The sequence below is a fragment of the Callorhinus ursinus genome, unplaced genomic scaffold (genome assembly GCF_003265705.2).
Source record: "Callorhinus ursinus isolate GAN/ISIS: 27379988/994484 unplaced genomic scaffold, GSC_fseal_2.0 scaffold2, whole genome shotgun sequence".
Classification (NCBI taxonomy): domain Eukaryota; kingdom Metazoa; phylum Chordata; class Mammalia; order Carnivora; family Otariidae; genus Callorhinus; species Callorhinus ursinus.
The window spans coordinates 4,778,013-4,805,722 of record NW_027397064.1 but is presented as its reverse complement, the minus strand read 5'-3'; the positions used below and the strand labels follow the sequence as shown (position 1 = coordinate 4,805,722).

General features: G+C 45.0%; 1 protein-coding gene across 3 annotated transcripts; it reads left to right on the top strand.

Annotated features, from left to right (window-relative positions):
• SPP2 (secreted phosphoprotein 2) lies at positions 1 to 22,396 on the top strand. Of its 3 annotated transcripts, none has more exons than XM_073904039.1 (7): positions 2 to 188; positions 290 to 414; positions 4,448 to 4,570; positions 5,709 to 5,816; positions 10,803 to 10,857; positions 15,012 to 15,109; positions 18,158 to 18,444. In XM_073904039.1, the coding sequence occupies exons 1-6, from the start codon at positions 119 to 121 to the stop codon at positions 15,080 to 15,082; spliced, it is 552 nt and encodes a 183-aa protein (XP_073760140.1). In that variant the 5' UTR covers positions 2 to 118; the 3' UTR covers positions 15,083 to 15,109; positions 18,158 to 18,444. The 3 variants fall into 3 exon arrangements, with proteins under 3 accessions (XP_073760144.1, XP_073760140.1, XP_073760137.1); XM_073904036.1 differs by lacking the exon at positions 18,158 to 18,444 and adding an exon at positions 21,451 to 22,396 and having other exon boundaries at positions 5 to 188; XM_073904043.1 differs by lacking the exons at positions 5,709 to 5,816; positions 18,158 to 18,444 and adding an exon at positions 21,451 to 22,396 and having other exon boundaries at positions 1 to 188.
• The last annotated feature ends 5,314 nt before the right edge of the window (positions 22,397 to 27,710 follow it).

The following is a 27,710-nucleotide window of genomic DNA, read 5'->3' as shown; positions in this document are numbered from 1 at the left end:
CTGTGTAGACTGCTCCAGTCAGAGAGAGCAAGCCAGGTCCCTGTTGATAAAGAGCTGCTTTCAGCTGGACTTGTCACCCCCAAACGCATAGGAACTATCTTGCCGCTTCTGAATTAAAATGATTGAGAAGATGATGATGAAGATATTGATCGTGTTTGTGCTTGGAATGAACTACCCGTCTTGCGCAGGTAAGGAACTTGGAGACACGGGCCCCCTGCCCCAAATGCTGTGGCGCCGTGCTGGTCCCTGTGCCTTGTCTCACTGTGTCCCCATGTGCTTGTGGGTGCAGGTTTCCCGGTGTATGACTATGACTCATCCTCCTTGAGGGAAGCCCTCCGTGTGTCCGTGGCAAAAGTGAATTCCCAGTCCCTGAGCCCGTATCTGTTTCGGGCATTCAGAAGCTCTGTAAAAAGAGTAAGTGCATATTATATCTTCTTGATTCCTCTTTATATACACTGCTTTCGGTTATTTATTTTTTCTGTCTGTTGGGTACACTTTAAACACTTTTCCAAAAGATAGTAGCTAGTCCTCTCTTTCGTACTGTTTTTGGACAGAGAAGGAATTTAATAACAGTTACTGTCCTAAGGCCCTCCAAGCCACTTTTGATGCAGGATTCTTCTGGAGTATCTGCCCTCTGGCCTGGCTTCCCATTTCCAGATGTTGCCCTGCACGCGCCCTGCTTCTGTATCCACAGCTCCCATGGTTCCTCTTAACATGTTTCCGTACGAGCTCGCTTATCAGAAATGAGGCTTTTTCCGATTTCAGCAGTCCTGCTCCTCATACCTAGAGGCAATAAATCCCGGCTTTTAAGCTCAAGAAATCCCACCTTCCTTTGTCAATTTGGTAATGATCTGTTTCCTGTTAGCTTTGGGGAAATGGGGAAATGTGAATTTTCTTGAGCTTCCAATGACTTGGTCTGTGATTAGCAAAGAAAGAAATGCAGAAATTCGCTTCAAAGGAAATGAGGAGCCTGGACAGCGAGTCACCTTCCCCTCCTCCATCTGCAGGTGACTTCGAGGCTTACTCACTGTCCAGGCATGGTAAGGACAGAAACTCCCCCAGGCTCGTGGTTGCTAAGATGGGAGGTGGGAGAGGTTCTGTAAAGTCACAGGTCCTGTGAACGAGAGTTCTGTGCAGCCAGGCTTCTCCAGAGCAGAACCAATAGAATGTGAGTGTGTGTGTGTGTGTGTGTGTGTGTGTGTGTGTGTGTGTGTGTGAGAGAGAGAGAGAGAGAGAGAGAGAGATGTGGGGAGAGAGGGAAGAGAATGAGTGAGAGATTTATCAGAAAGAATTGGCTTATACTATGTGGAGGTTTGGTAAATCCAAAATCTGTAGGGTGGGCTGACAGGTTGGAGGCCCAGGAAAGAACTGATTCTTGCAGTTCACGTCTGAAGGCAGTCTGCAGGCAGAATCCCTTCCTGCTCAGGAAAAAGACAATCTGTTCTATCCAGGCCTGCAACTGATTGCATGAGGCCCACCCACATTAAGGAGGAAGAACTGCTTTATTCAAATCCACCAGTTGAAAATGTTAGTCCCGGGGCACCTGGGTGGCTCAGTGGTTAAGTGTCTGCTTTCAGCTCAGGTCGTGATCCCAGGGTCTTGGGATGGAGTCCCGCATCGGGCTCCCTGCTCAGTGGGGAGTCTGCTTCTCCCTCTGCCTCCCCCCCATCTCTTGTGAATAAATAAATAAAATCTTTTTTAAAAAATAAAATGTTAGTCCCATCCAAAAAACACCTTCACAGAAATATCCAGAGTGTTTGACCAAATATCTGAGCATCGTGGCCCAGTCAAATTGACACATAAAACTAACCATTATAATCACCCGCAGGAATTTGTTATGGGTTTTTATTGCTCGGCCATTTTTGTTTCTTTTTGGAATAAAATACCAAAATGTGCTCATTATAAAATGTCAGAAAATATAACAAGAAAGAAAAAAACAAAAATATTATCTATTATCCATTCCTCTGAGATATCCACTATGAGCATGTGGGAGAGGCCTTTTTGGATCCTTTTCATGTATTGGTATAAAACATATTTTTAAAAAGAAAAACAGGAGCATAGCATAACATCAATTATAAAGTCCCACAGTTTACTTCAGCAACAGTGCTGGATTTGGGATTTTCCCTAGTTGATGCCTTATTGTCAAACATTTAGGTTGTCCCACCTTTTCAAACAACACGGAGTGGAAATTAGCGGGTTGAAAGTGAGTTTGTACGAAAAAGCAAAACTGGTAGGCTTTTCTCCTTATTCTGAACAGAGTGCTTAAAGATGCAAAGAACGGTTGCAAATTCATCTCGTAGTTCAATAAAATTATCTGTGCTCAAAAAAATCCCACATTTTCATCTTTTTAACTAAGCCTTTGTCTTGTCAGTTTGTTTTCACTGGAGTGCTTTAAGGGAAATTGCTGGTGCACTATCTAGGTGGAGAGCGCCAACAATGCACTCTAGCGGAAGAGGGCTTTATTTTTTTTATGAAGCTCAGATTTATTATCCAATATTTTAAAATTATGAATAAATGAGGTAGTAAATATTGTCGAGGCTGAAGTTTTATTCTTACTTGTTTCCAGGAAACTCTTCTTCTATGAGCACTCTTCCCCCGGTGTTAGAAGGAGACACAGGGGTTCCCCCGTCCCAGGCTTGGAGTTTGTCACTTATTTCCCAATGCAGTGTTCTACCTGTGCCCATCCTTCCCAATGTGTGAGCGGTCTGTGCGTTCACAGAGGGTTGTCCCCACCTTCTCCTCACTGGGAAGTTGGTTGAATGTGTGCTGACTCAGCTTTGTCACAAGGTGGGCCCAAGGACTGAAAGGGAGTTTTAGAGCCTGGGGGTGTGGTCGGGTACTGGGACATGGCAGCTCCCATCTGGCCTCCCTGCTGCCGTTTGTTCCTGCCGCAGTGTGGTCTCTTTGCAGCAGCCGTGGTGATTTACATCTTAGCTCATAAATTCTTCTGAGAACTTCCCATTGCAATGAGAATGAAATCTAAACACCGTCCCATGGGTGACAGGGCCATAAATTACGCGACACACCCTGACTTTCACACATCATGGTGTATGGTTCTCCTCTTGTTCATTTTGCTCCAGCCACAACAGCTGGACTTACTCTGCCCCAGGACACTGGCGCTGCTTTTTCCACACATGATGGGCTCTTTCCCATTCTAGAAGCCTCAGCGGAAAATATTTCTTCCTCGGGAGGATTTCTCTGGCACTTTCTCTACAGCAGCTACTTCCTCTTCTCCACCCCCATTACCATGTTGTTTGTTCCTTCATAACACCATAACCTTCTAGAATGACCTTGCTTACTTCTCTTTAAAGTGTTTACTGTGCAGCTGTATGTAATCTAAGCTGGAACCTAAGCTGCATGGGGTCTTCCCTGCTCTGCCTTTGGGGCTGGACACACTGTGAGTGCTCATTAAGTCACGGGACTTCCGTGTCATCAGAGAATCGCAGATTCATCATGAAGTTTGGAAGTTTCCCCCAGTATCCTACCCTTGGTGGAAGGGAGTAGACAACTGTGTGAACTCATTTATGGACCGCAACTGATCAAACAGGAAGCAGGATGGGGTAGCACTGTACAGCCGAGATGTACTGATCACTTCATTTCTTATTTCAGGGATTATTAAGAAATTATGGGGGCATTCTTTTAGGAAAATGATCCTTAAAAATACAGTTGATTCTCATTGTTTGTGGTAGTTGTATTCTTATAAAGTCACCATGCACACTAAATTGGTACATACCGAACCACTGCTCCTGGTCTAAATTAGTATATACTGAACCATTCCTCCTGGTCTAACACATGTGTTCTCTCCATGTGGCATATCCAGACCTTCTGGTGCTTAGGAGCATGGACAGCACTCTAGGACTACACTTGGGGGCCATTTGAAACAACAAAATCACCAAGAAAAAACCCCCCCCCAAAATGAGAAAAACGTGGTCCAAAATAAACCAGGAAAGTGACACTTGTCTACAGTATGACAGCAGAAGCGAGAAGGCAGAGAGCTGCCTTGTCTGATCTCAGCTGGGAACATGTGCACGGGGCAGCTCAAGGTCTTTGCCACTCTGCACTTGTCTGTGGATGACTGCAAAGGGACCCTGAATACTAATTTTGGGGATTATGAATACATTTTAGTGAGTAGGCACATTTGCAAAAATGGTATCTCTGAATCATGAGGATCAACTGTAAATTAAGTCATCAGAGGTAACATTCGCCTTGCAGTTCAGACACCTAAGTTCTGGTTCCATTTTTTTTTTTTAAATGAAGTATTATGTGCCTTTAGAAAAGCACTTCTCCTCTCAGACTGAGGGGGTGGAACTGGGGATTGCTAAAACCACTTAACAGCTTCCGCCATGAAGGAGTCTGTAACTTTGTCTCATTGTGCAGGGAGAAACATTTGTAGCATTGTAAACTTCAGAATCTCACCAAGGCACACTGATGCTTTGTCTTTGTGAAGGTCAATGTTCTGGATCAGGACAGCCTGAACATGGACTTAGAGTTTGGCATTCGGGAGACAACATGCAGGAGAGATTCTGGAGAAGACCCCGCGACCTGTGACTTCCAAAGGGGCTACTACGTGGTAAGTACGGCAGGAAACGCCATATCCCAGAAACTAGCAGGACGAAGCGCCTCGCTTCTTCCATGACCTGGAGCTGTTCCAAGTCATAAGGAGACCTTGGCCCCTGCCTGGCACCTGGCCACCCTGAGAGGCACCAACTGTGTCCATGCTGTGTTTCCCTGGGGAGGGAGCAGTGTGGCTCAGTGGTTGAGGACTTGGGCTCTAGAGTTTGCGGTCTTGACTGATCCTGGCAAATTATTTAAGCCCTGTTGCCTCAATTTCCTGCTTCTTGAAATGGGTAGGATGATGGTTCCAGGCACAGTGAATACAAAGAGGTCAATCCCAAAGGTAAATTCCAGAGATGTTTCAAATTCTGCTTTAAATGAATCTAAAATGCCGACTGTGCTCTTGGCGTGAGTTGCATTATTTTGTAGTTGACTGTTGTGTGATATCTGTCCCCCTCCTCCTCACTGGCTTGGGCTCCATGGGGTCAGGACCATGGTATGTTCAGTTTTTTATCGCCGGTGACCAGAGCAGGGCCCAACACTTGGTTCCCATCCACGGGGAAGGGTCTGGTGGATCAGGTTAGTGCCACCAAGCCAACACTTGCTCTCCAGGGCATTTGTGTTCAGATGCATGAGTTCTCGGGTTTTGTTACTTTATGAGTTTGTTACTTGATGAGTCGCTTTATGTCAGGGTCCCTTCACAAGAGTGTAAATTCTGAAAAGGGAATCCTTTGTTTTGTTCTTTCATGAGACTTTTCTCTGTGACTGTTTTATGAAGGACTCAAACCAAAGTGTCACAGCATCTGTTCCTAACGGAATCTGAGGTCGAAGAAGAGAACAAAGTCCTTTGGGTTCTTCCCACTTCCTTTTGTTCCATTGGGAAAATCGGGGCAGCCCGCTCTGCTCCTGGAGGAAATGGTTGCTCTCCTGGGGGACTCGTGGTACACCAAATGCCTAACAGATCTTTAAATATTTCATTTGTTTCTGCTTCAGTCTTGAGAAATTTTCATTTTGGAAACATGAAATGCCTCTGTGAATTTTTCCTTTCTGTTTGCATCGTTCTGTCAGGCCTTACGGTATCGCCTGATCTCTCACATAGGTCCTAACCTTTTCTATGAGCTGCTGAGGATTGAACTCAATTTTTTCTTTTCCAGCCCTCAGCTATTTGCAGAAGTACGGTGCGGGTGTCTGCTGAGCAGGTGCAGGACGTGTGGGTTCGCTGCCACTGGTCCTCCAGCTCTGAGTCTAACAGCAGCGAAGAGGTAGGACCCAGGGGCTTGGTGTCCTCCAGAACAGCGCCTGGTAGGGTCTGTGTGGGTCTGTGACACTAAGACTGGTGTGATGGAATCACGGGAACATCACCCAGGCAGGGGCGAGCACAGCTCTGCTGACTTGGCTGGAATCACTCCTACTTCTCCAACCTCTTCTCTCTCTCCCCCACTCTGTTTTTATTTCCCAGAGATTTAGGAACAGAGAGCTTAAAAGCAATAGTTGGCAAATCTTCAAAGATTCAGATCTAAGTACGCAGCTCCCTGGCCCTGTGGTTTAGTGGAGGGAAGGCGGAGGGGCATTTTTGTCGGACTAGAGTTCAAAACCATTCAGCAGCTCTGCAGTCTAGGTCAGGGTGCTTGACTCCATGGTCTGCGGCCTCTTCATCTGCGAGATGCCAAAAGTAAAAGCCACCTGATAATGTAGAGAGAACTGAGTAAGTTGGTGGACGAGAAAGATCTGGTCCAGCGTCTGGTCCACAAGAGATGCTTGATGAATGGCAGGACATGGCTTCCCCCACCCCAAATGTGTTGAAATTGATTTGCAATCATTCTGTGAAATTAACAATATGTAAATTTCTGACTTGAACATATATTACATATTTATTTGTCTGTCTGCTTATTAACTGCTTTCCTTACTAGAATGTATGTCTCCTGAGGGCAAAGAGTGTTAGTTTTTGTGGGTCTAGGACAATGTTTGATACAGGATAAATGTTCAGTAAATGCTCGTTGAACGGAGGAAGAGAGGGTCAAGAATACGATATGAGGAGGAAACCGCTTGACTCTAACTAGGCATAAAAACGTAATTGTTACATTATTTATTCAAGACGAGATAACATTTTTGACTGGTATTTTAAAATATTTCTACCATGGTACAACTGGATCTGTCCAATGACAGTCTTTCTCTACTCAGATTTTTATTCACTTTTTCAAGATTTCATTCTGTAGGTGAGAATTACATTAAAAGAGTAAAGGAAATTCAGCTTCAATAATTCTACATAAAATTAATGTTCCTATATTATGAATATACTCACACCTTAAATATTTCGCATGGAAGTCCATTGTAGGGTTAGGACCTGAGGAAGCTAATGGCTAGGAGCTCCCATGACAGGGGACAGTTTGACAGGCGCAGGATGACTAAGCCCAGGTGCTGGGACCTTCTCCACAGAAATGTTCGATTGATCTCGTGCATACTGGCACCTTTGAGGATCAATCCACAGGTGGTTTCTGGGTTTTTCATGGAGCCATGGTTTCAGGATCTAGTTCCTGGGTGTTAGGGCTAGTACGAAGGGTTTCCTTTTCTATACTCCACTGAAGCATCTAGGAAGTCAGGTGTGTTTCCTTACTGACACACTCACACGCTCATGGCCTGGCTAATCCAGAAATGACAAGTACCAAGCACAGTGTTTCACAAAGACTTTGTTCATATTGATTTTGTGTCTTCTATGGGAACAGCCAGGGGGACAGCCAGGGGTGAGACAAGCAATCCTAGCCCCTGTGGAGTTTGTAGATGAGTGGGGGGGTCCATTCAGCAGGGGTGATCCTGACTATCAGGCTAGCAAGTGGGGGCACATGTCAAGAGGACAGAATCTCATCTGGGTGCAGGAGAGCTTCCCTGGGGGACCCGACGTTCACATCAAGAACTTCCATCAGGACAAAGAAGACAGGTATGGAGGGGAGGGAGGGAAAGTGATTCTAAGCACAAGGGGATCATAAAGGAATTCACTGATGCATGAGAAGCTGGTTGAGTTGGAAGGGACAGAAATCATTATGACCTCAATGAGCAAAATATGGGACAGAGGCATAAGGGTTGATCTGGAGAGAAGTCAGGATGGACCTCAGGGGTCATGTCTAGGATCTCTGGCTTCATCCTAATGGCAGTGGGCCTATTGGCTAAGAGCAGGTATTCATCCTTTCTGATGGCTGAGTAATATTCCATTGTATATTTGAACCACATCTTCTTTATCCATTAATTTGTTGAAGGGCATCTTGGCGCCTTCCACAGTTTGGCTATTGTGGACATTGCTGCTATGAACATTGGGGTGCATGTGCCCCTTCTTTTCACTACATCTGTATCTTTGGGGTAAATGCCCAGGAGTGCAATTGCTGGGTCACAGGGGAGCTTCACCAGAGGCTGGAAGGACAGGTGAAAGAGAACACTAGCCGGTGCCAGGAGTTAGTAGTGAGTGTTGAGAAATGGATTCTAGTTCATTCAGTGACCTTTAACACATTGAACTGAATTCAGTAACTGCCCTCCCCCCATTTAACCCCTCTTCCATCTCTGATTTGGGAAGTTGATTCTGATCGCATAGCCCACAAATCTGTTGCAACTTTCTCATTGCATAGTGAGGACTACGCACTTTTCTTCCAATCCGAGTTTTGTAAGAAGACTCTGACATTAAGTTAAATTGGCCCTTGAAACAAACAATATTTTAAAATAAACTCTCAGGTGGATGTTCCTCAAAGATCAGGAAATTGTAAAGAATTACGAGCACATTAAAAAAAAAGAATTCCTTAAATTAAAGAATCCTGTAATTCAAAGGAAGAAGAAGAAAGCAGATGGAGATTTCAAGTAATTCCTGGAAACTCTGAAATAAATTTCTTATATGAAACAGAAAAAAAAAAAAGAAAACAGCTGTTAACCATTTTCAGTGAAATAAGCAGTGATATTACAAACATAAAAGAGAATAGACTAGGATGAATTTAGTCATCAAACAAGTAAATCATTGTTGGAAGTAGGAAATAGATGAAATAAAACAAACAAACAAAAATCCTGGAGTAATGAAAACGAAGATCATTTGAAAAACATATGTAGGTTCTAGAAAAATTTCCAGGGAAAGGAACTTAATGTGAAGAAAGGTGTAAGCCATCGAGGGTAAGATTAAAAATCCAAAATATGAAGAATAAATAATATATATGTTATATATCTCTATATATAATAAAATAAAATATGATGAACTTCGATCAAATGGAAAATATCTCCTAAGGATATAATGCGAGCAACTGCTGCATATATGAAGTTTGGATTTTCCCCTTACATGATACTTATTTATTTATTTAAAGATTTTATTTATTTATTTGACAGAGAGAGACACAGTGAGAGAGGGAACACCAGCAGGGGGAGTGGGAGAGGGAGAAGCAGGCTTCCCGCTGAGCAGGGAGCCCGATGCGGGGCTCGATCCCAGGACCCCGGGATCATGACCTGAGCCGAAGGCAGACGCTTAACGACTGAGCCACCCAGGCGTCCCCCCCTTACATGATTTTTAAAAGGATAAAAGCTGTAAGGAAATTTGAGGAAAGAAATTTCTAAATTTGCTAATATTCTTCTCTCCTTAACCAAATACATATCTGTGTTGCGGGTAGTTTCTATTATATGTGTTAATTTTGGAAAGTGAAATAGAGAGAGGATGAAGGGCTCTGGACAGGACAGGAGACGCCGCCAGACACTTTGTGGTTTTGTCCCCATCCAGAGTGTGATGCTAACACCCATAGGTTGATGAGTGAACTAGACTTTTGACAAACCCTGGCTTGGGGTAGATGGGATGAGATCTGGCTAAGGCTTTAGCAAAGAGACCTAGAAACAGTCCAAAGGGAGAGAGAGGAAGAAGAACTAATATGGAATTCTGAGCTCAGGGAAGGGGAGGTGACAGGCATTTGATTTACTTACTGCGTTCCATTTCCAATGATAGAAATTCAACTCCAAGTCGCCTCAGCCCCAATGGGATAAGTCCCTGGATCACATTCCCAGAAAGGAGTGGGAAGAGTTGGCCTCAAGGACCAGTTAATTTAGGAGCGTTCAGCACCACCTGTGCCACATTTATGTCTCCCCCTCTGTCCCCCTCCCCCACCCCTCCCCCTCGGTCCTGCCCCACCCCACCCCCTTCTCCTCTCCCTCTCTTACCGCAGATGAACTTTCTCCGTGTAGCAGGAAGCAGGGTCACAATGTACTCCAGATTCAGATCCTTTAAACTTAGGAAAAGGGAGCATTTCTCTCTAGCTCTGCTGGAGATGCCTCTAGACATGACTCCCGTTGGCCTGGCTTTGGTCATGTGTTCCCCCTTCCCCCTGCCACCTTTTATAAATTACACCTTTATTGGGTTATAATCCACATAGTATGTAACTCACCCTTACAATGTGTCCAGTTCAGTGGTTTTTAGTATATTCATAAGGTGGTACAACCGTCACCACCATCTAAATCCAGAACGTTCTCATCACCTCAAAAAGACACCTCATCCCCAAGCGCCCCCATTCTGTGTTCCTCATTCCTCCAGCCCCCAGCAACCACTCATCTACTGTCTGGGTCTACAGATTTGCCTATTCTGGCCATTTCAATATAAATGGAATTATGCATCCTTTTGTGACTGGCTTACCCCCACTAAGTATCATGTTCATACCTGCTGTAGGGTATATCGGAACTTTGTTCCTTTTTAGTGTTTATACGGATATACTATGTTTGATCTATCCATTCATCAGTTGATCAACATTTGGATTCCTTCCACCTTTTGGCTATTATAAATAATGATGCAGTGAGCATTCATGTGCAAGTTTTTGTGTGGACTTACGTTGTTACGGCTTCCAGTGGCTTCCTGAAGACTACTTGTGCAAGCCTTTTCCAAACTGAACACGTTATGGGAACTTCATAGACAGGAAACCTCCACATCTGATCTAAATGCAGTCTATTTGCAAGTCCACATAAAAGGTTCCATCTTTCTGGTCCCTAATATTTGGGAGCACATTCTGAGTCCAGTGGAAAACTTTTTAGGCAATTTAAACTTCATGTAAGTTACTCTTCCCATGTGCTTTCTTAGACACACATGTTTGACTCCATGTAAAGTTATTTAATAAAATATGTTGCCTCATTTTATTAACAATGAATTATGTAATGCATCAGAGTCCTCCAGATAATATTTGCATATTTTACAGTGTCTCCTTCTTCTCTCTTTCATGTGTTGATATATCCCGATGCCTACATTGATTTAGATGTTTTTGGGGGACATATTGGGATCCTCTAAAAGGAGAAACAACTACCTACTTGGTAAGTTGAGATCTGTTCTTTTTAATGATTTTTTTCTTGAAACACCTTCATATTGAAGCTCTGTTAGTGAGTCATTTAAAACTGGAAACATCGATACATAATCTTTGAACATTATACTAATTCCAGAAAATAAACATTCTCTTTTATTTTTGTTCTTTTCTTTCTTTTTTTTTTTTAAAAATTTCAATTAGCTTACATATAGTACACCATTAGTTTTTGATGTAGTGTTCAATCATTCATTAGTTGCGTATAACACCCAGTGCTCATCACATCACGTGCCCTCCTTAATGCCCATCACCCAGGTTCCCCATCCCCCCACCCACCTCCCCTTCCACAACCTTCAGTTTGTTTCCCAGAGTCAAGAGTCTCTCATGGTTTGTCTCCCTCTCTGATGACTTCCCATTCAGTTTTCCCTCCCTTCCCATATGATCCTCTGCGCTATATCTTATATTCCAATATGAGTGAAACCATATGGTAATTGTCTTTCTCTGATTGACTTATTTTGCTTAGCATAATCCCCTCCAGTTCCATCCAAGTTGATGCAAATTGTGGGTATTCATCCTTTCTGATGGCTGAGTAATATTCCATTGTATATTTGAACCACATCTTCTTTATCCATTAATTTGTTGAAGGGCATCTTGGCTCCTTCCACAGTTTGGCTATTGTGGACGTTGCTGCTGTGAACATTGAGGTGCATGTGCCCCTTCTTTTCACTACATCTGTATCTTTGGGGTAAATACCCAGTAGTGCAATTTCTGGGTCATAGGGTAGCTCTATTTTTAAATTTTTGAGGAACCTCTGTACTGTTTTCCAGAATGGCTGCATCAGCTTGCATTCCCACCAACAGTGTAAGAGGGTTCCCCTTTCTCCACATCCTTGCCAACATTTGTTGTTCCCTGTCTTATTAATTTTAGCCATTCTAACTGGTGTGAGGTGGTATCTCATTGTGGTTTTGATTTGTATTTCCCTGATGACAAGTGATGTGGAGCATATTTTCATGTGTCTGTTGGCCATTTCTATGTCTTCTTTGGAGAAGAGTCTGTTCATGTCCTCTGCTCATTTCTTGACTGGATTATTTGTTTTTGTTCCTTTCTTACCATTAGGCAACAAAGATAAAACTTATCATTTAGGTATCCCTTTATATTTATATAGAGATTTTCCATACATGATTCCATCTGATGGCCCCATGTGTCAAATAAACAGGGCGGATGTTGGATTATACCTTGAGAGGGACCCCTAACTCGAACATGCTTGTTTCATCCTGGGTGCACAGCCCAATTTACAGAGCCCAGGTGTGCAATAATGTGTGGCTGGACTGTCTAGACTAAAGCTCATCTAGTTGATTGAGGTTGAATTCTGTTATCTTCCAGCCATGTGATGAGAGCTGACCATCGCTTTAAGTGGCTTGTGTGGGGGAGAGGGGGCCCTCCTTTCTTTCCTTTTTGTGTGGCCTCTCATTTGAAGTGGGATTGGGTTAGGAGCCATTTTTACTTTCCTGAGGTTTTTCCCTATTGGTGCTGATGGCGGCAAAACTATTTGGTGATCTTCCATTGCTTCCTTGCTTAAGAGGTATATTGGGGGCATCAATAATAAGATCACGGAACATTCTGGAAGTGGAGAGAAGGGCCTTGCCTTATGACTATTCCTGTATTACAGGTCTCATTTCTGATAAATCCAGAAGTGAATTGTATGAATGGTCACTTGGTAAGTGACCTTTCTTCCATACGACACCAGCAGATGCTTTCGGATCAAGCCAGACTCTGCTGAATTGATTTCGTAGTAGATTAACCCCTGAAATACGAACTATTTTAAATGAAAATGAAGAGAACAGTACTGCATTAACTTGCTTTGCAAATCACTGAAACAGTAAACTTGAGGCATCACAACTAGCTTGAATGTTAGCAGGAATCAAAATAGCAAATCTGGCTCAGGATATCAGCATTGACCTTTCCCCCTGCCTCACTTTGGGGCATTTTCTGAAAAAGCTCAAACTCTCTTGAACCCCTCGTTGCCCTCCACCCTCAACAGTACTTTGGGGCCAGCAGGTGAAGTTAACGGTAATGTAGTTCTTTCCTTTTACAGATCAGTTTCCCTCTCATTTAATTTTCAGCATAGATCTGTGAACCAGGTGTTCTATGACCTGCTTCTATAGAAGAAATGAACAATAACTCTTGGTGCTAATATCATACGCAAGACCCTTAACTCTGTGCTAATTGCTTGACACAGCTTTCTCTTCACAACCATCCTGTGAGGCAGCACTATGTTCCTTCCATTTTGTAGATGAGCAAACTGAGGCTTAGTGCGTTTCTGTAGTGTGTCCAAGGCTACACAGCCAACATGGGACTTGGATCCAGGCTGTGAGTGGCAGAGAAAGGACTTTGATACAGACCTGTCACACTCTCCAGCTTTTGTTTTTGCCAATGCCGTTTTCCGGAAGAGTTGTGAATTTCACCCTATTTCGGAGTTCCTCATTAAAATGAATAACACAGATATTAATATTTCATTGAGCTCAATGTTTGATCCCCACTAGGCATACTGTAATTTATTTGAAGTGCTGGGGCTTATAATCTGAGGCTTGATTTATTTTTTATTTTTTTTAACTTATTTTTTATAAGATTTTATTTATTTATGAGAGAGAGAGAGAGAGAGATCAAGAGCAGGGGGAGAGGTGGAGACAGAATCCCAAGCAGACTCTGAGCTGAGCCCAGAGCCTGATGTGGGGTTGGATCTCACCACCCTGATCGTGACCTGAGCTGAAACCAAGAGTCGGATCCTTAACAGACTGAGCCTCCCAGGTGCCCCCTGAAGCTTGATTTAAAACAAAAAGATTTTAGACACCCTCCGAGTTGTCGCTTTGGGAGAACATACAGTTATTCAAACAGTGTGACCATTGCCGAGGATATTTTTTGAACACTTCTTTTTTGGCATTGCCTTCAGAATCTACGACCCATTCTTTTGAATCACTGTAGTGGTGGAAAATATTTGTCCTTGGATTTTATTTTGGAATCAGCCAAAATAAATGTGATTAATAAATGTGATTAATTAATTAGATTAACAACCAACTTGGGTGCATTAGTTGTATACTGCTGTGTGTCGAATTATCCCCAAACTTAGCAGTTTAAAACAACAAACATTTGTTATATTACAGTTTCTGAAGGTCAGGAACCCACAGGCAGCTTAGCCGAGTGGTTTTGACTCAGAGTCTCTAACAAGGTTGCAGATAAGTTGTTGTCTGGGGCTGTGATCTCATTTGAAAGCTTGACTGGGTCTGAAAGATCCACTTCCAAGATCATTCATGTTTGTTGGCAGGCCTCAGCTCTTCATGGGCTCTCGGACTGAGGGCTTCAGTTTCACCCACTGTGGGCCTTTCCATAGGGTTGTCTGAATGTCCTCAAAACATGACAGTTGGCTTCCCCCAGAGACAATGATGAGAGAGAGAAAGAGAGAGAGAGGGAGAGGGAATGAGCAAGACAGAGAGCACCCAAGACAGAAGACCCAGTCTTTGGTTACCTAATTTTGGAATTTGTGTATTATCCCTACTGTGTATTTTATTAGTCACACAGACCAGCTCTGGTCCAGTGTGGGAGGGGAATACCTGAGTGTGAATATCAGGAGACCATCTTGGAGGCTGGCTACGGCATTGGGAAAATGCCATTTTGGACCAAAAATATTTTGTGGATATAAATTAACGTGACGGATCCTTTTTATATGGCTCAGAAGGTAATTCCAGAGCTGAATTTTAAAAACATTTTGGGCCTTGGGAACATCATGGATGCAGCTATGCAGCCATCTCAGAGACTTCTTCGAAGACCACAATTTAGTTTATTTCACCAAATGTGTATTACAAGCACTGGGCAGGTCTCATGGAGGACTGAAAGACAAATATGACAGTCCCTGCTCTCGGGGCTTATAGTTGTGGCTAGGACAGATGGCACATGGAGAGAAATAAGCATGGGTTCAGCTGTGACATCATGCAGGGGAGGGTGAGGGAGAGCCAGGTAAGGAAGACAGAGCTGTTCTGTTCTTGGGCATCTCTCATCAGTGTGGGTCTGGTTATGCTAGTCACACCTCTTCCCACTGTTCATAGTTGCAGGGTCCATATTGTCTCAGACCGTGGTGTGAATGACAGAGCCTATATGTCCTTTCATCTGTAGAGAGCCTGAGAGGGATCTTTCCTCCTGGGAATCGAGGGTACCCGAACAAGTGGCACAGACTTCAAGAATAAACACTGGCTTTGAGTAATGGCTTCAAGGTAAGGGGACGCAATTAAAAATGTGTACTTAAAAATAGAAGCTGCTTGGGGTCAGTGCCTTCACACTGCTGCCCTCGCGCCCTCAAATGTCTAACTCTGCCACTCAGCTCTCATCTTTGCTCGCCTTCCCACCTCCTGGTCTCCTCCCAGACTCTGTCCCCCAGTCATCTCTCCCATCCCGCACACCTTGAGCTTTCTCCTGTGGTTTTTGTATTTGTCACCAGTGACATGATCAAGTGTCCAGTTGAAGAGCAAACAGACAGACAGAACAGCCCCTCCTTGGACGCTTCCCCATCCCAGCAACTGCCCTCCTTCCCTCCTTGTGTGCTGAGCTTCTCCATGCAGTTGTGGTCTTTGGCTGCTGCCCCACACTGCCCGCCTCCCATTGGTGGTCTACTTTTTGCACCCTGAACTTTCAGCCCTCAGATCCACGAAATCAGATCTGCCTTCCTTTCCTCAATCAATAATTTAAATACTGGTGGCCACTTGTGTTATGTCCTTAACCTACCCTCTCCTCCTTCCATGGATTGCTCTGTCATCTCTTCCACCTGCCCAACTTCATCAATGATCTGCAATTATTTCCGAGCACACATGTCTTACCACGGTCTGTCCTGAGATCCAGGCTCACTGGATGCAGTTGCTATGGGTACCTGTGACCACCTGGAACTCATCTGGCCCCTTCTTCAACTGCCTTTCTTAATTGAGGGAGTCACTATCCACCTAATTTTCTCAAGCTCAAAATTTTAGAGCATCATTGACTCTTCTTTCCCCTTTCTCTTCTCCCGACATCCACGGGGGTCCAGTGTTATTGATCTTGGCCACACATTCTCTTTGGCTTTGGCCAATCATTTCATTACCATCACCACTGACCAGTGCATACATTCTTGCCCCAGGTCCTGATCTCATGCTGTCCACCTTACACGCTGTCCTCAAGCTTATCTTGAAACACAGAGGAGTCTCTGATCCTTTCCACATAAACCCCCTAATGCTTGCTTCATTTGGGGATAAAGCAGAGGTATGCAAAAGGCAGACACTAAGCCAAAAGGAAGAACAGCCCATATGCCCCTAGTGTGGTGGGGAGCTGAAGACTGAGCCCTGGTTTACCAAACCTGCACTGAATATCACTGAGTATATAAATTCCCAGTTGCTAGGGATTGAAGCAGATGTAACTAAGTCTTTCTAAGGGTTCCCAAGTAGTAAGGGGACACTTGAAAGTAGAAAGGGCACACTTGAAAAGAATCTTCAGATGCAATTATAGACATCGATTCAACGCACGTTCATTTTTACACACACACACACACACACATTAATAACAAAGCTTGAGCCTTCACAGACTTTAGTTTGCATAACACTGTATACCATCAGGATAAAGTCCGAGCTCCTGAGCATGGCCTACAAAGGCCTTGGTGATCTGGCCCCTGCCCAATTCTACTCCGCCTTGGTCCTAAGCTCCAGCAGTACTGAGATCCCACAGCTTGTCCTGCTGAGACCTCTGCATGGAAGAACCACCTGGCTAATCTCTCCTCACCAGTCAGGCCTCAGGGCACTGTCATTTCCCATGAGAGGTCTACTCTGACCCTTTTCCCATTGTCCTCATCACAGAGCCCTGCAATTGCTCGTCTCCTCTCTGTCCCAACGGGCTGCACCAGACTCCCTAAGCACAGGGCGCCGTGTGCACGTAGGGCGCAGGGCACATCACATGCTACCATCTCCTAGTGCCCTGCACAGAGCCTGGCACAACAAACATTCAGCAACTATTTTTGAGTGGATGACGGAATCCTTCACTTTAGGTTCCTGAGACAGTTATTTTAAAAAAATCAGTTAAGCATAGTATAATTAATTTTTAACCACTGGAATTTGAAAGACGTCAACTGTCATTTTACGAAAATAGAAGGAAAATTTACCAGCGAGGCTGTATTGGATGAAAGATGCAAATGGTAGGTTTTCTTTTTAATCTATGTGCCTCCTAAAAATAAACACCGGCTTCATATGGAGATCTAGAAGCTACTCATTATGAAGAAACGGACTCATCGTATTCCTTTTTTACAAATTTAAATCGTTTCCTTTTGCTTTATAGAGCATCCTCAGGGGGCAAAATAGAATTCTCAATGAACTGGCTGTATTTCATTTATTTATAATATGATTTTATTGGGCATATTCACATGCATGGATTGCAATATAAATTATTGATTTGATTTCTGTAACAAAATTGATTGTCTACCAAATGTGTCTTTAAAGGCAGTGCCCATGAAAGGCTCGACACCACCACCCTCACCTGGGCATCGACTTTGACTTAAGTCCCAGTTATGTCCCTGCACTCCTGCGACCTTCAGAGTTCCCCACTGGGCTCCAAATTTCCTAGAATCCCAAAATGAGCCTGGGAAAGCCAGCGCACGGACTGGAGTCAGAGGACCTGGCTCCGAGCCTGCTCTGCCCCAGGAGCTGGGAGATCGTGCTCCAGTCTCCTCACCTCTTGGCTCACTTCCTTCAAAGGTTTATTATTATTTTCGTACTTGTTTTTGGCCCTGCTAGACCGTGAACTCCTTGGGGATGCACGGCCTTGTCATCCTTATTAATTATTTTAGTTTACTACCATAAAGTTAAGAACAATGTCTAGAACCTAATAAGGGTTCAATCAGGTTGGAAGGAAGGAAGGAAGAAACACATGCATGACCCAAATCAGGATGACTGTTTTCAAGTTGTGGATGACATTTATCTGGTGGGGAGCTCCCTGAGGACGGAGGCTTTGGTTCAGCGAGCACGGAACCCTCAAAGCCTGCTTAATAGGGGCTGAGTAAGTGTTTTTGTAATTTAATAAACACTTGTTCTAGGACTCTTTCAGGTTGCTAAAAAATCATTTCATAGACAGGAGTAGATAGCAAAAGGTAATATTTCAACACGAGCTTTGGAATTTTTTCTTATCTGCTACTCTAACATAGGGGCCATGAAGATCAGGTCCCAGCTCTCACGCTGTAAGGGATCTATCTGAGCATCTAGCTCTTGCATGATCTTTATAGCTGGACTAATTCACACTCTTTAATTATGCAGTGGCCAGACGACCACAAACCACACAGAGTGCACCCAAACCACAGCGGCGTGAGGGAGGCGTTTTCCTTTACATTGCAGTGTCATTCGTGTGGACCCCTGAAACTCTGCCCAGAGCAGCAAAGCGGGCTGTTGCTAGTGAGGCCTGAGGTGGACAGCTGCATGCTGAGAAGGGTCAGCCTCACGAGTTTGTCAGTTTGCTCAACAAATGTGTCTGGGCCCTGCACCAGGGAAGATCAGAACTCTCAAGGGTGCCTGGGTCTGTGTTTGGACCCATCCCATGCACTGCCTTTTATAAATCTTGCAACAACAACTCCTGTGAAGTTTCGTCATTATTTCTCTGTTTTGTAGATGAGGAAGCGGGGGTATCAGAGGCTCTTGCTCTCAGAGGCGGTGTTGAGATTGGGATTTTAAAGATTTTTTAAAATTTGTTTATTTGAGAGAGAGAGAGAGAGCAGGAGCGGGGTGAGGGGCAGAAGGAGAAGCAGACTCCCCGCTGAGCAGGGAGCCCAACACAGTGCTTAATCCCGGGACCCTGAGGTCATAACCAGAGCTGAAGGCAGGCACTTAACCGACTGAACCACCCAGGTGCCTCCAAGATTGGGATTTTAGTTACTGACATCTGTCTGTCTTTCTTTCCCTGCCCTGTGACACTCTGCCTCATGTCAATATCTCCAAGTTTAGGAAACAGCAGGAGAGGGCAGAAGCCCAAGGATTATTATTTTTTTAAAAAGATTTTATTTATTTATTTGAGAGAGGGGGGAGGGGCAGTGGGAGAGGGACAAGCAGACTCCCTACTGAGACCGGAGCCCAGCACAGTGTTCGATGCAGGACCCCGAGGTCATGACCTGAGCTGAAGCCAGACGCTTAACAGACCGGGTCACCCATGCACCCCAAAAGCCCAAGGATTATTTACATGTGTCACCTGTTGGGTGAAGCTAGGTAGGCAGCCACCAGCCGGAAGTCAAAGAGTAGCTGCCTGGAAGTGTTAACACACACCTACCTATCATCAGCTAGCTCGGAGGGGTGACCCCACAACGTGGGCCCCTAAGTGAGCTGGCTGAGTGATTTCCATATTTGGGTGTCAGACCCACGAATGACAACCTGTTGTCATGATCTCCCATGGCTGCCCCCCCCGCAACTGGGGGAGCCAGGACCCCCCCACGTCTGAGGGAGCCAGGACCCCCCCCACGTCTGAGATAGAAAGGTCCAGCCGGTGCTCAGAAGGTGGAAAGCCAGCCGTGTGGGACTCTGTCCACTTATACTCCTCTCTGATGCTCCTTCACTGAGCATACCTAAGGAGGAAGGACAGTCCACTCTCATATCTTGGCAGTTATGATCTGTAAAGTTGCTGCCAACACCGAATTAGCAAATACTGAGCCATTGTTCCTGTGGGAAGTAAGGGTTAGGCTCCCGTGAGCCTCTGGTCACCTTTTGTCAACCGGTCAGTACACGACCTTGTTTTATGTGTGTTTCTGTTGAAAGACACCTTATTTAAAATCCACTATTGACTCATACTGAACTCACAGTCCACGGCACTATACCTCAGGCCTGAACCACACTTCTCGAACACACACGTATTCGCCATGAGGCACACCAGAGCCTTCTGTGCTTAACAGTGCTAGACACCACCTTGGCACCATGCGTGGGTGCCATTTGAAACAGTGAAATCACCAACAAAAAGCACTAAAATGCCCAAAGCCTGTCCCTAAATAGTCTGCAAGGAGGACACTTGTTTACAGTATGAGCTGAATAAGGAGGCAGAGCATCACCTTGTTTGACCTTGGCTGGCAACATGCACTGCTGAATCCCAGGACCTCTCTCCCCTGGTTCTGCCCTGCTCTCCATCTGCCTCCTGGTGCCTCCAGCCCCTTTGCCCACTGAAATTTGTGGCTGCATTTGGTGCTTCTTTCCTGGCTCTCCTCTCAGCCACGTCTTCTCTCTGTTCTGCATGGATCTCTCTTCTTCCTCCTGTTCCCCAAATGGGGGTGGCCCCCGGGACTCCAGCCTTGGCTCTTCCTCTACTCACTGTCTTCTCTTTCCCAGTGACCCAGGCCCCCCCCGGCATTTTGATGCCCATCCGTCGGGGGGAGCATTCCACCCTCCTTTTCCATAGTCTGCCCTAACCAACAGCATGCCAGATGCCTCCATCTGGATATACTGCCACATGCTCAAACCGGAATTCTTCCCTTCAGGATCAGTCTTCCTCCTGGAACCAACCCATCTTCCTGGTCACCCAGATCTGAAGCAGAATCCTCTTGGACCTCCTCCCTGCCCTCATCCGCCCAGCCACTGCATTCTGCTGTCTTCTTCTGAAGAGTTTCCTGGCTCTGTCCCTTTGCTAGCCTGGTGTAGTCAGCATCTTCCTGATGGTCCCGTCTTGCTCCCCTCAAGGTCACCTCCACGTGTCATCAGAGTGATGTTAACACTGGTGGAGGCGGGAGTGGGGTCTAAACTCTCTAGTGGAGGAATCGGGCCCTCTGCACAGTGGTGTGGTCCATGTCTGCGTCCCCTGCTTCTCTCTGCCTCCACCTGACGTGGAAGAGTCACATGGCTGATTATTGCCCCAGGCCCCCAGTCTGGCTCTGACCTACCTTCCCAGGTCCCTGCTGCTGTGCTGCAGCACCCCACCCCCAGCTTGTCCTCGGGGTCTAGCTCACATGTCTTTTCCAGGAACCCCTCTCCTCGGTGTCTCCTGCACGTGGGTATCCCTGGAATTATATCTACTGTACTGTACTCTAGTCCCTTTTGGCTTCTTTATGGTTGATGATTTCTTCCTCCCTCCCTACTTCCTTCCTTCCTTCCTCCCTCCTCCCTTCCTCCCTTCCTCCCTTCCTTCCTTCCTTTGTTTGAGGCTACACCTTATTTATGTTTATAATCCCCAGTACTTAATGCATACATGTCTATTGGACAGATGAATGGATGAATAAATGAATGAATGAATACTCCCATCTTCAGCCCCATACCCTCAGATGGCTGTAGCTGAGGTCTGTCTACCCCTTTACTAGCTTAGGTGGCTCTGTCCTTCCTGGCTGCAGCTTTGGCTCAGGGCCCCTCTGGCCCTTCCTTTTTTGAAACTTGAGTTTCCTTTCTAGGGCTGCCTCCCCTTCCCCTGCAGGTATCTCTTACCTCTTTTCTTTGTTCAAGGAGCTGGCCACTTCGCATAGTTGCTCCCGACTCTAGTGCCCCCTTGGATTCTCTTTGACTACACCAGGAGTGCTGGGTCCTGTGTCTCCATAGCAAGAATGTGGAATGCATGCCATGGAGTCTAATTGCCCCCTTCTCTCTTTTCACAGCAAAATACATCGGAAAGAATAGAAGGGCCAGTGAAGAAAGATACTTTATGAATTGTGTGATTTTTTTTTTGATCGGTTCCAGTCCTTAATAAATGCTTTACTCTTCCTCTTTCTTCCATTGCCCGATTAAATAAAAAAAAAAAAAGGTGTAACTATCGAATTTTTAGATAAGAAGCAATGACATGAGGAGATTAATATTACCTAAGGATTTTAGGAGCTAAGAACTCACAACGTGGCCATGCTTAGCATAATGATGTCAAATGCATGTTTTAGATCAATATGCAATGATTGTAAATTCCTCATTTTTAAAAAGACAATCAGTCCAGGCAGCTTGGTGTCAAGAGTGTCTTTCCTTTTGTGACTTACTTTAATTAAAAAATAATAAAGCATCTGGTGATTTAGGGATGAAAGGCAGTCCCCTCCCCACCACCAAGATGTCCCTGTGGATTCTTTTTCTCTAGACTTGTCAGTCCCGGGCATCAATATAGCAAAGCCAGCTTTCTGTCAAAACAGATATTGCCAAGAAAGTGCCCAAGGACTGAGGTCTGTGTCCCCAGGCCGCCTGGCAATTGCCGCAGTTAGGGGGTGCTCTTGGAGCCTGGCCCTTCTGCAGCAGCCCTGGGAGGATTACAGGATGTGAGAATCTACAAATCCAAATGCAGTCCCTTTCCAGCGAGACTGAAACCCTTGTCAGATCCCCCTGGCTTTCCATGAAGACGTCACAAGCCCCTGAGAACTATTTCCTGAATGGATAATACACTAAAGACATTATTGGTTATTTGCACCTTCATTTACAGGGTGATGGGTATTAAAGAGGGCACTTGTGATGCGTACTGTGTGTTATACACAACTAATGATTTTTTGAATACTACATCAAAAGCTAATGATGTACTATACAGTGGCTAACTGAACATAATAAAAAAATAAAAATATATATATAAAAAAAGGAGTGACTGCTTACTCCTCCTCCCGTAGCAAACTGTCCCACTTCCTACAGCTTCTCAAAATCTGCTGAGGCTAGAAACTGCCTTGCCCCCATCTTCTCTATTTTTCCTGGATATTCTCATATGCTTATTTTATTTCCACTTTTAAGATCAGCATGTCAAGGCATGAAAAAAAATTCCGTTGGTATTTGAAATCAATTACACCAAATTTGTACCTTGTTTTTTGACACCTTTCGACTCCTGAGGTTTATTCTGTGAGAATAACCCATATGTTTCCACTTATCGAAGTCTACTTATGTGACACTTAACAGAGTTTAAGAGGGTTTTTTTTTTTTGTGATAAGAGATGTGCTTGGCATATTTTCTAAAAAAAAAATATTTACTGGTGTTTTCTTTTTGTTATTATAAATGAGATCTTCTGTTGTTCTATCTTATAAACTTCACTAATATATGTTAGGTTTTTAGCCTATCTTCAACAATTTCCACATTGTTTTTAATAGTTTTTTCAGTTGCTATTCCAGAGTGTTTCATGTATACCATATAACTTTTGCTAATGATACTAATTTTGCGTCCCCCTCGTCATTTTTTCAGTGTCATTTCTTTCTTTTTCTTACTTCCTTTGAATATATTCCAACAGGGTTAGATAACAACAGGGTGGTGATAAGCACCTTGTCTTATCCCTCACTTTGTTGGCATTCTGAGAAGCATTTCAGTGTGGCGCCCTTACGCGCCGTGCTGCCTTCCGGTCTGGCGTAAGTGGTATTTATGTCTTCAGTCCTATTCAGGTTGCACTCATCCTTCCGCTGAGAAGAGTTTAGAACATAAACGTATATGGAGCTTTCTCAAACATCTTTTGAAATTTTTCTTTTTTGAATTTAAAGTTGGAGACTTGGAATTTGTCTTTCTTCTTTGATAACAAAACATGGTGAATCATTTTAATGTAGTGCCTAAATTGAACCATTTTTGCATTCCTGGAACAACCCCACTTGGCCATGGTTTACTATTCTTTAAATATGCTGCCAGATTCCAGTTGCTTCACTGAGGATGTTCGTATCACCTTTCATACGTGAGAGTGATCTGTAGTCTCTTTTTGTGCTGTTGTGCCGTCTTATCTGGTTTTGGTATCAATGTTGTGAAACCCAGCACAGCCTGTATGTGGTACCTCCCTCTGCCCACCATCTCGCTGTGCCCTGGTCTAATAGAGGAACATCCATGGAGGGCCGGTGTGACCTCTTTAGTGGTCACAACAGTATATTAACCACATTTAAGTAATTTAAATATTTCTATCATCCGCCTTCCTCAAACATTTTTGCCAACACATTTCTTCCACTGCCTTCTGGAAAGAGAGAGTAGTAAGAAACAGACCTCAGCCTGAAATGGTCAATCCCTGCTTAGCAAGGCTCATGGGGGCTGGGATGGGAGTCTGCTGGGTCATCCATCTGGCAGAGGAACTGTCTGATTTGTTCTGTAAATGTGTGCGCGGGGATTGTGTGTGCCATTCTCCTCGTTGAGCACAGGCACCGTGCCCTCACTCAGTCTGTGCCCTCTCCAAGCACTGATGTACCCTGGGCGTCAGCAGACCAGCAGGGAGAGACACACTTAGCAGGGGAAATGGGCTTATCCACCGTTGGCAACGGCGGAGACTATAAAAATACAAACTGAGTGCAGGACCCCCAAGCTCTGCACATGCTCCACTGAGGCTGTTTCTAATTCCTTCAGGCCAGAATTCAGGTGAGTGATTTTCTGTTAACCAAAGAGAGTTCATGGGTTTCCTTTGATCAGCACACACACGTCCTCTCCCAGCTCCCACTTCCATAGAAATCCCAGTACAAGACAAACAGTGACAAACCTCTCCCTAAAAATGTCGTTGTGCCACTCTGAGGCTGGCTACAGAACAATTTTGGCCTCTTTCCAGAGGCAGGTGTGACGCGAGCCAATCTGCATGAGGTGACTTGTTGGCGAGAGAATCATTAGCAGTGTGGACACGCATAACAATGTTGCATTCTCGTGAGCCCCTGGGAACATGCGCACCCCTCTACAGAGGGACTGCACTTACCTCCCTTGTCCCTTCACAGCTTGGACGAAAAATTGCCTCGGGTTCCAACATTTAACATTCCTTCTCATTTTCTGTCCTGGGATGTCTCGGTGTGGCTTGGCTTGTCGCCAACCCGTTGCACAGCTCGTCCCTTTTCCCTCGTCCAGGGGACATGTGCGAGGAAAGCTGTACGCTCAGGTCCTACCCTTGGGGCTGCCTTAGCCTGAAAATTTGCTGGTGTCTTCCTCAAGTTTGGGGCAACTTCCCAAACTGTTTTGTGGGTCTTCTGTTTTGTGTTATTTTCCTTCCGACTGCAGCAGGAGATTTAATTCTGATCCTAAGATTAATTTTATATACATTTCACAACACATGGCCTGATTTCTCCAGCAACCACTGGGCATTAGTGGCTCCGGAGATGTAGGACAGTGACCAAGTAAGGAACATTCTCCAAAATGCTCCGCACGCCAGAAACCATGTTCCAGCCTTTTAAAATGAGGCTCAGCTTGATCCACCCTGAGTTTTCGGGACTGTCTCTTTCCTTTTTTCTCTGTCTTTCCTCAACCCCTGTCTTCTCCTTCTCTAGGTTATGGTACCTTTGTGCTTCTTGTGATACCAAGGAAGGGAAATGCGGATTTTCCCATCTTGCTCAACTGTCCTATGTGAAGAGCTCTGTTTACGTGAATGGTAGCTTTTAAGGAGGGTATGTGGGGCCCACTGTGGATGAGTGTGAGTGGGGTGAGGAGGAGAAGCTCAAAGGGGATTCAGCTGGGGCTGCAGCTGCAGCGGGCAGGTGTAGGGGCTGGGTGGGTGGGGGTCAGTGGGTCTTGGGACATAGGGAGCCTAGAACATGGTGGGAGCTGAAGCCCCCTGGAGTCTTTTTGGAAGTGATTGGTTAGACTTCTCCAGAGTGGTAGCCCAACACCCTCACTAAGTTGTATGGTTTCTTACGGTTGCCCTAACTACTGCCCAAGGGCAAATACTGCTGCCTGGTCAGGAGCCCAGCCACAGTTGCCATGGCGGCATCTGTGACCACTGGTCCACGAAGCATATGAAATCTCTAGCTGGGACCAGGCAGTGAACTACAGGGGGCGGCTGCCGGGGTCACATGCAGACCGGTGAGCATTAGTGGTCAAGAGAATTAGACACATCAGAGGGATTATAACCTCCACCCCACCCTGGGAACTTAGAGACACCAAATCCCAGATTTAATCTGTGACAACCTCCACCCACTATGTTCCCTGGCTAGAGCCATTTCTACGGAACAACAGGATGTTTCTGCTCTATCTCTGAGCGGTCATGGATGCTGCAATCCCGATTCTACCCATTGGCTCACGCTGCCAAAGGAATGGACTCCCAACTGTAAGCACCTATCGTCCTGGAGACGTCAATAGGCAGAAGGAGAGAAGCCATCCAAAGCTGCTCATTCTGATGGATTTGCCAATAGAATTTACACGAAACAGCAAGAGATCAAGGAGAGAAGCCACAGATCTGAGACCCTCAGCTTTCTCAAATTCACATGCTTGAGTTTGCACACTTGTCCAAACCCCACATTTCTTCTGTCTTCCTTCCCCCTTTTGACTCCAGTCTCCTCTCCACCCTCCACGTTGCGAGGTCTTCTGCATCGGCCCTGGCAGGCCCCCAGAGCTGATTTCTCCCTTGCCCAGCTCAGTCTGCTTCTCTCCCTCCTGGTGTTCTCACGCCCTTCCGTGTTTGACGCAGTGTAGGGTCGGTCCCAATGTCTGTATTGGTTCCCACGCTCTCTTGCCTTCGTAGTAGATTGCTTCAGCCATTCTCCTTCCATGTGCCAAATTAGGCCGAGTATCAAACATTTATGTTCTATTATATCTTGAGTCAGTGTTCACATGAGCTGAGCTTTCTCCCCACTGTCCTTTATTGTTTTGTTCTGTTTGGGGCGCAGGCCTATTTTACTCCAAATGGTGTCTACTCATTTCTAAAATACGATTTGAATTTGACTGTATTACCATAGTTAACGGTCAGCTTTGTCAATCAATATGTTACTCACTAATGTGTTCACCCTGATTGGATCCTCGGGATGGCGACAGGGAGGGAATCCCTTTCATAAAAAGATTCTGAACCAGTATCATTGAGACCAGCCACATTGGGAGTATTTTGGTATTTATAACTATATTCGTTTCCTATTGCGGCTGAGGCACAGACTTTAGTGGCTTAAAATAATACAAATGTATCATCTTACAGTTTTGAAGGTTAGAAGTTCAAAAGGGGTCTCCCTGGGGCAAAATCAAGGTATTTTTAGCAGGGTTGTGTTCCTTCTGGAGTCTCCAGGGAGGATCCATTTCCTTGCCTTTTTCAGCTTCTAGAGGCTGCCCTCCTCATTCCCTGGCTTAGAGCCCCTCCTCTGTCTTCAGAGGACAAAGGTCCAGCCTTCCACTTCCATCATTCATGGCCTTTTCTGTGACCACTCTGCATTCATCTTACAAGGAACCTCATGACTCATTGGGTCCACCCATATATTTTGGGATATCTTCATCTCAAGATCTTTAACTTAAATAAGATCTCTGTTACCTCATAAGATAACACATTCACAGACTCTGGGGGTTAGGATGTGGACGCATTTAGGGGGCCATTACTCACCCTACCACAATAACCAAATCAAACAGCCAAAGAGCTATCATTTATTGGACACCACAGACCAAGCAGGCACTCTACATGGATTCCATCATGTAATTCTTAAAATAACCCTATTGGGTGCCTGCCACTATAACCATAATTTGACAAATGAGGAAGGCATGGCTTCGAGAAAACTTATCCCATTGTTAGTAAGAGGCAAACCCAGGCCTTACATCTCAGCTCTCTGAATTGTGTTCTCCCGTCCCTAAAAAAATTTAAAAAATTAAATAAATAAATAAATAAATAAATAAATAAATAAATTAATTAATAAATAAATCTTTAGAAAGGCAACCAGTGGGTTTGAATTTCTCTCAGGAGATAGAAAGCAAAGAGAATGACAGCCACACTGTTGGCCTGATGGATCACTTTGGCCATCAGATATTGCCAGGGTGACTTCTTACAAAACCATTGCAAGCCCACCCTGCAGACCCACCCATCCCTTGGATAAATGTGCCTTAAGCAACTCTATATGCCAAGCCAGGGAGCATGGCTCTCTGCATCAGCCATGGGGACTCCATACAGGTGGGGGGGGTGGGGAATTAATTTACCCTAAAGCTCTCTGTTAAACACTCACACTGCTGCCCTGTCTATTTAATTCTTTTTAGACTGAAGGCCTGGAGTTTCCAGTTTATG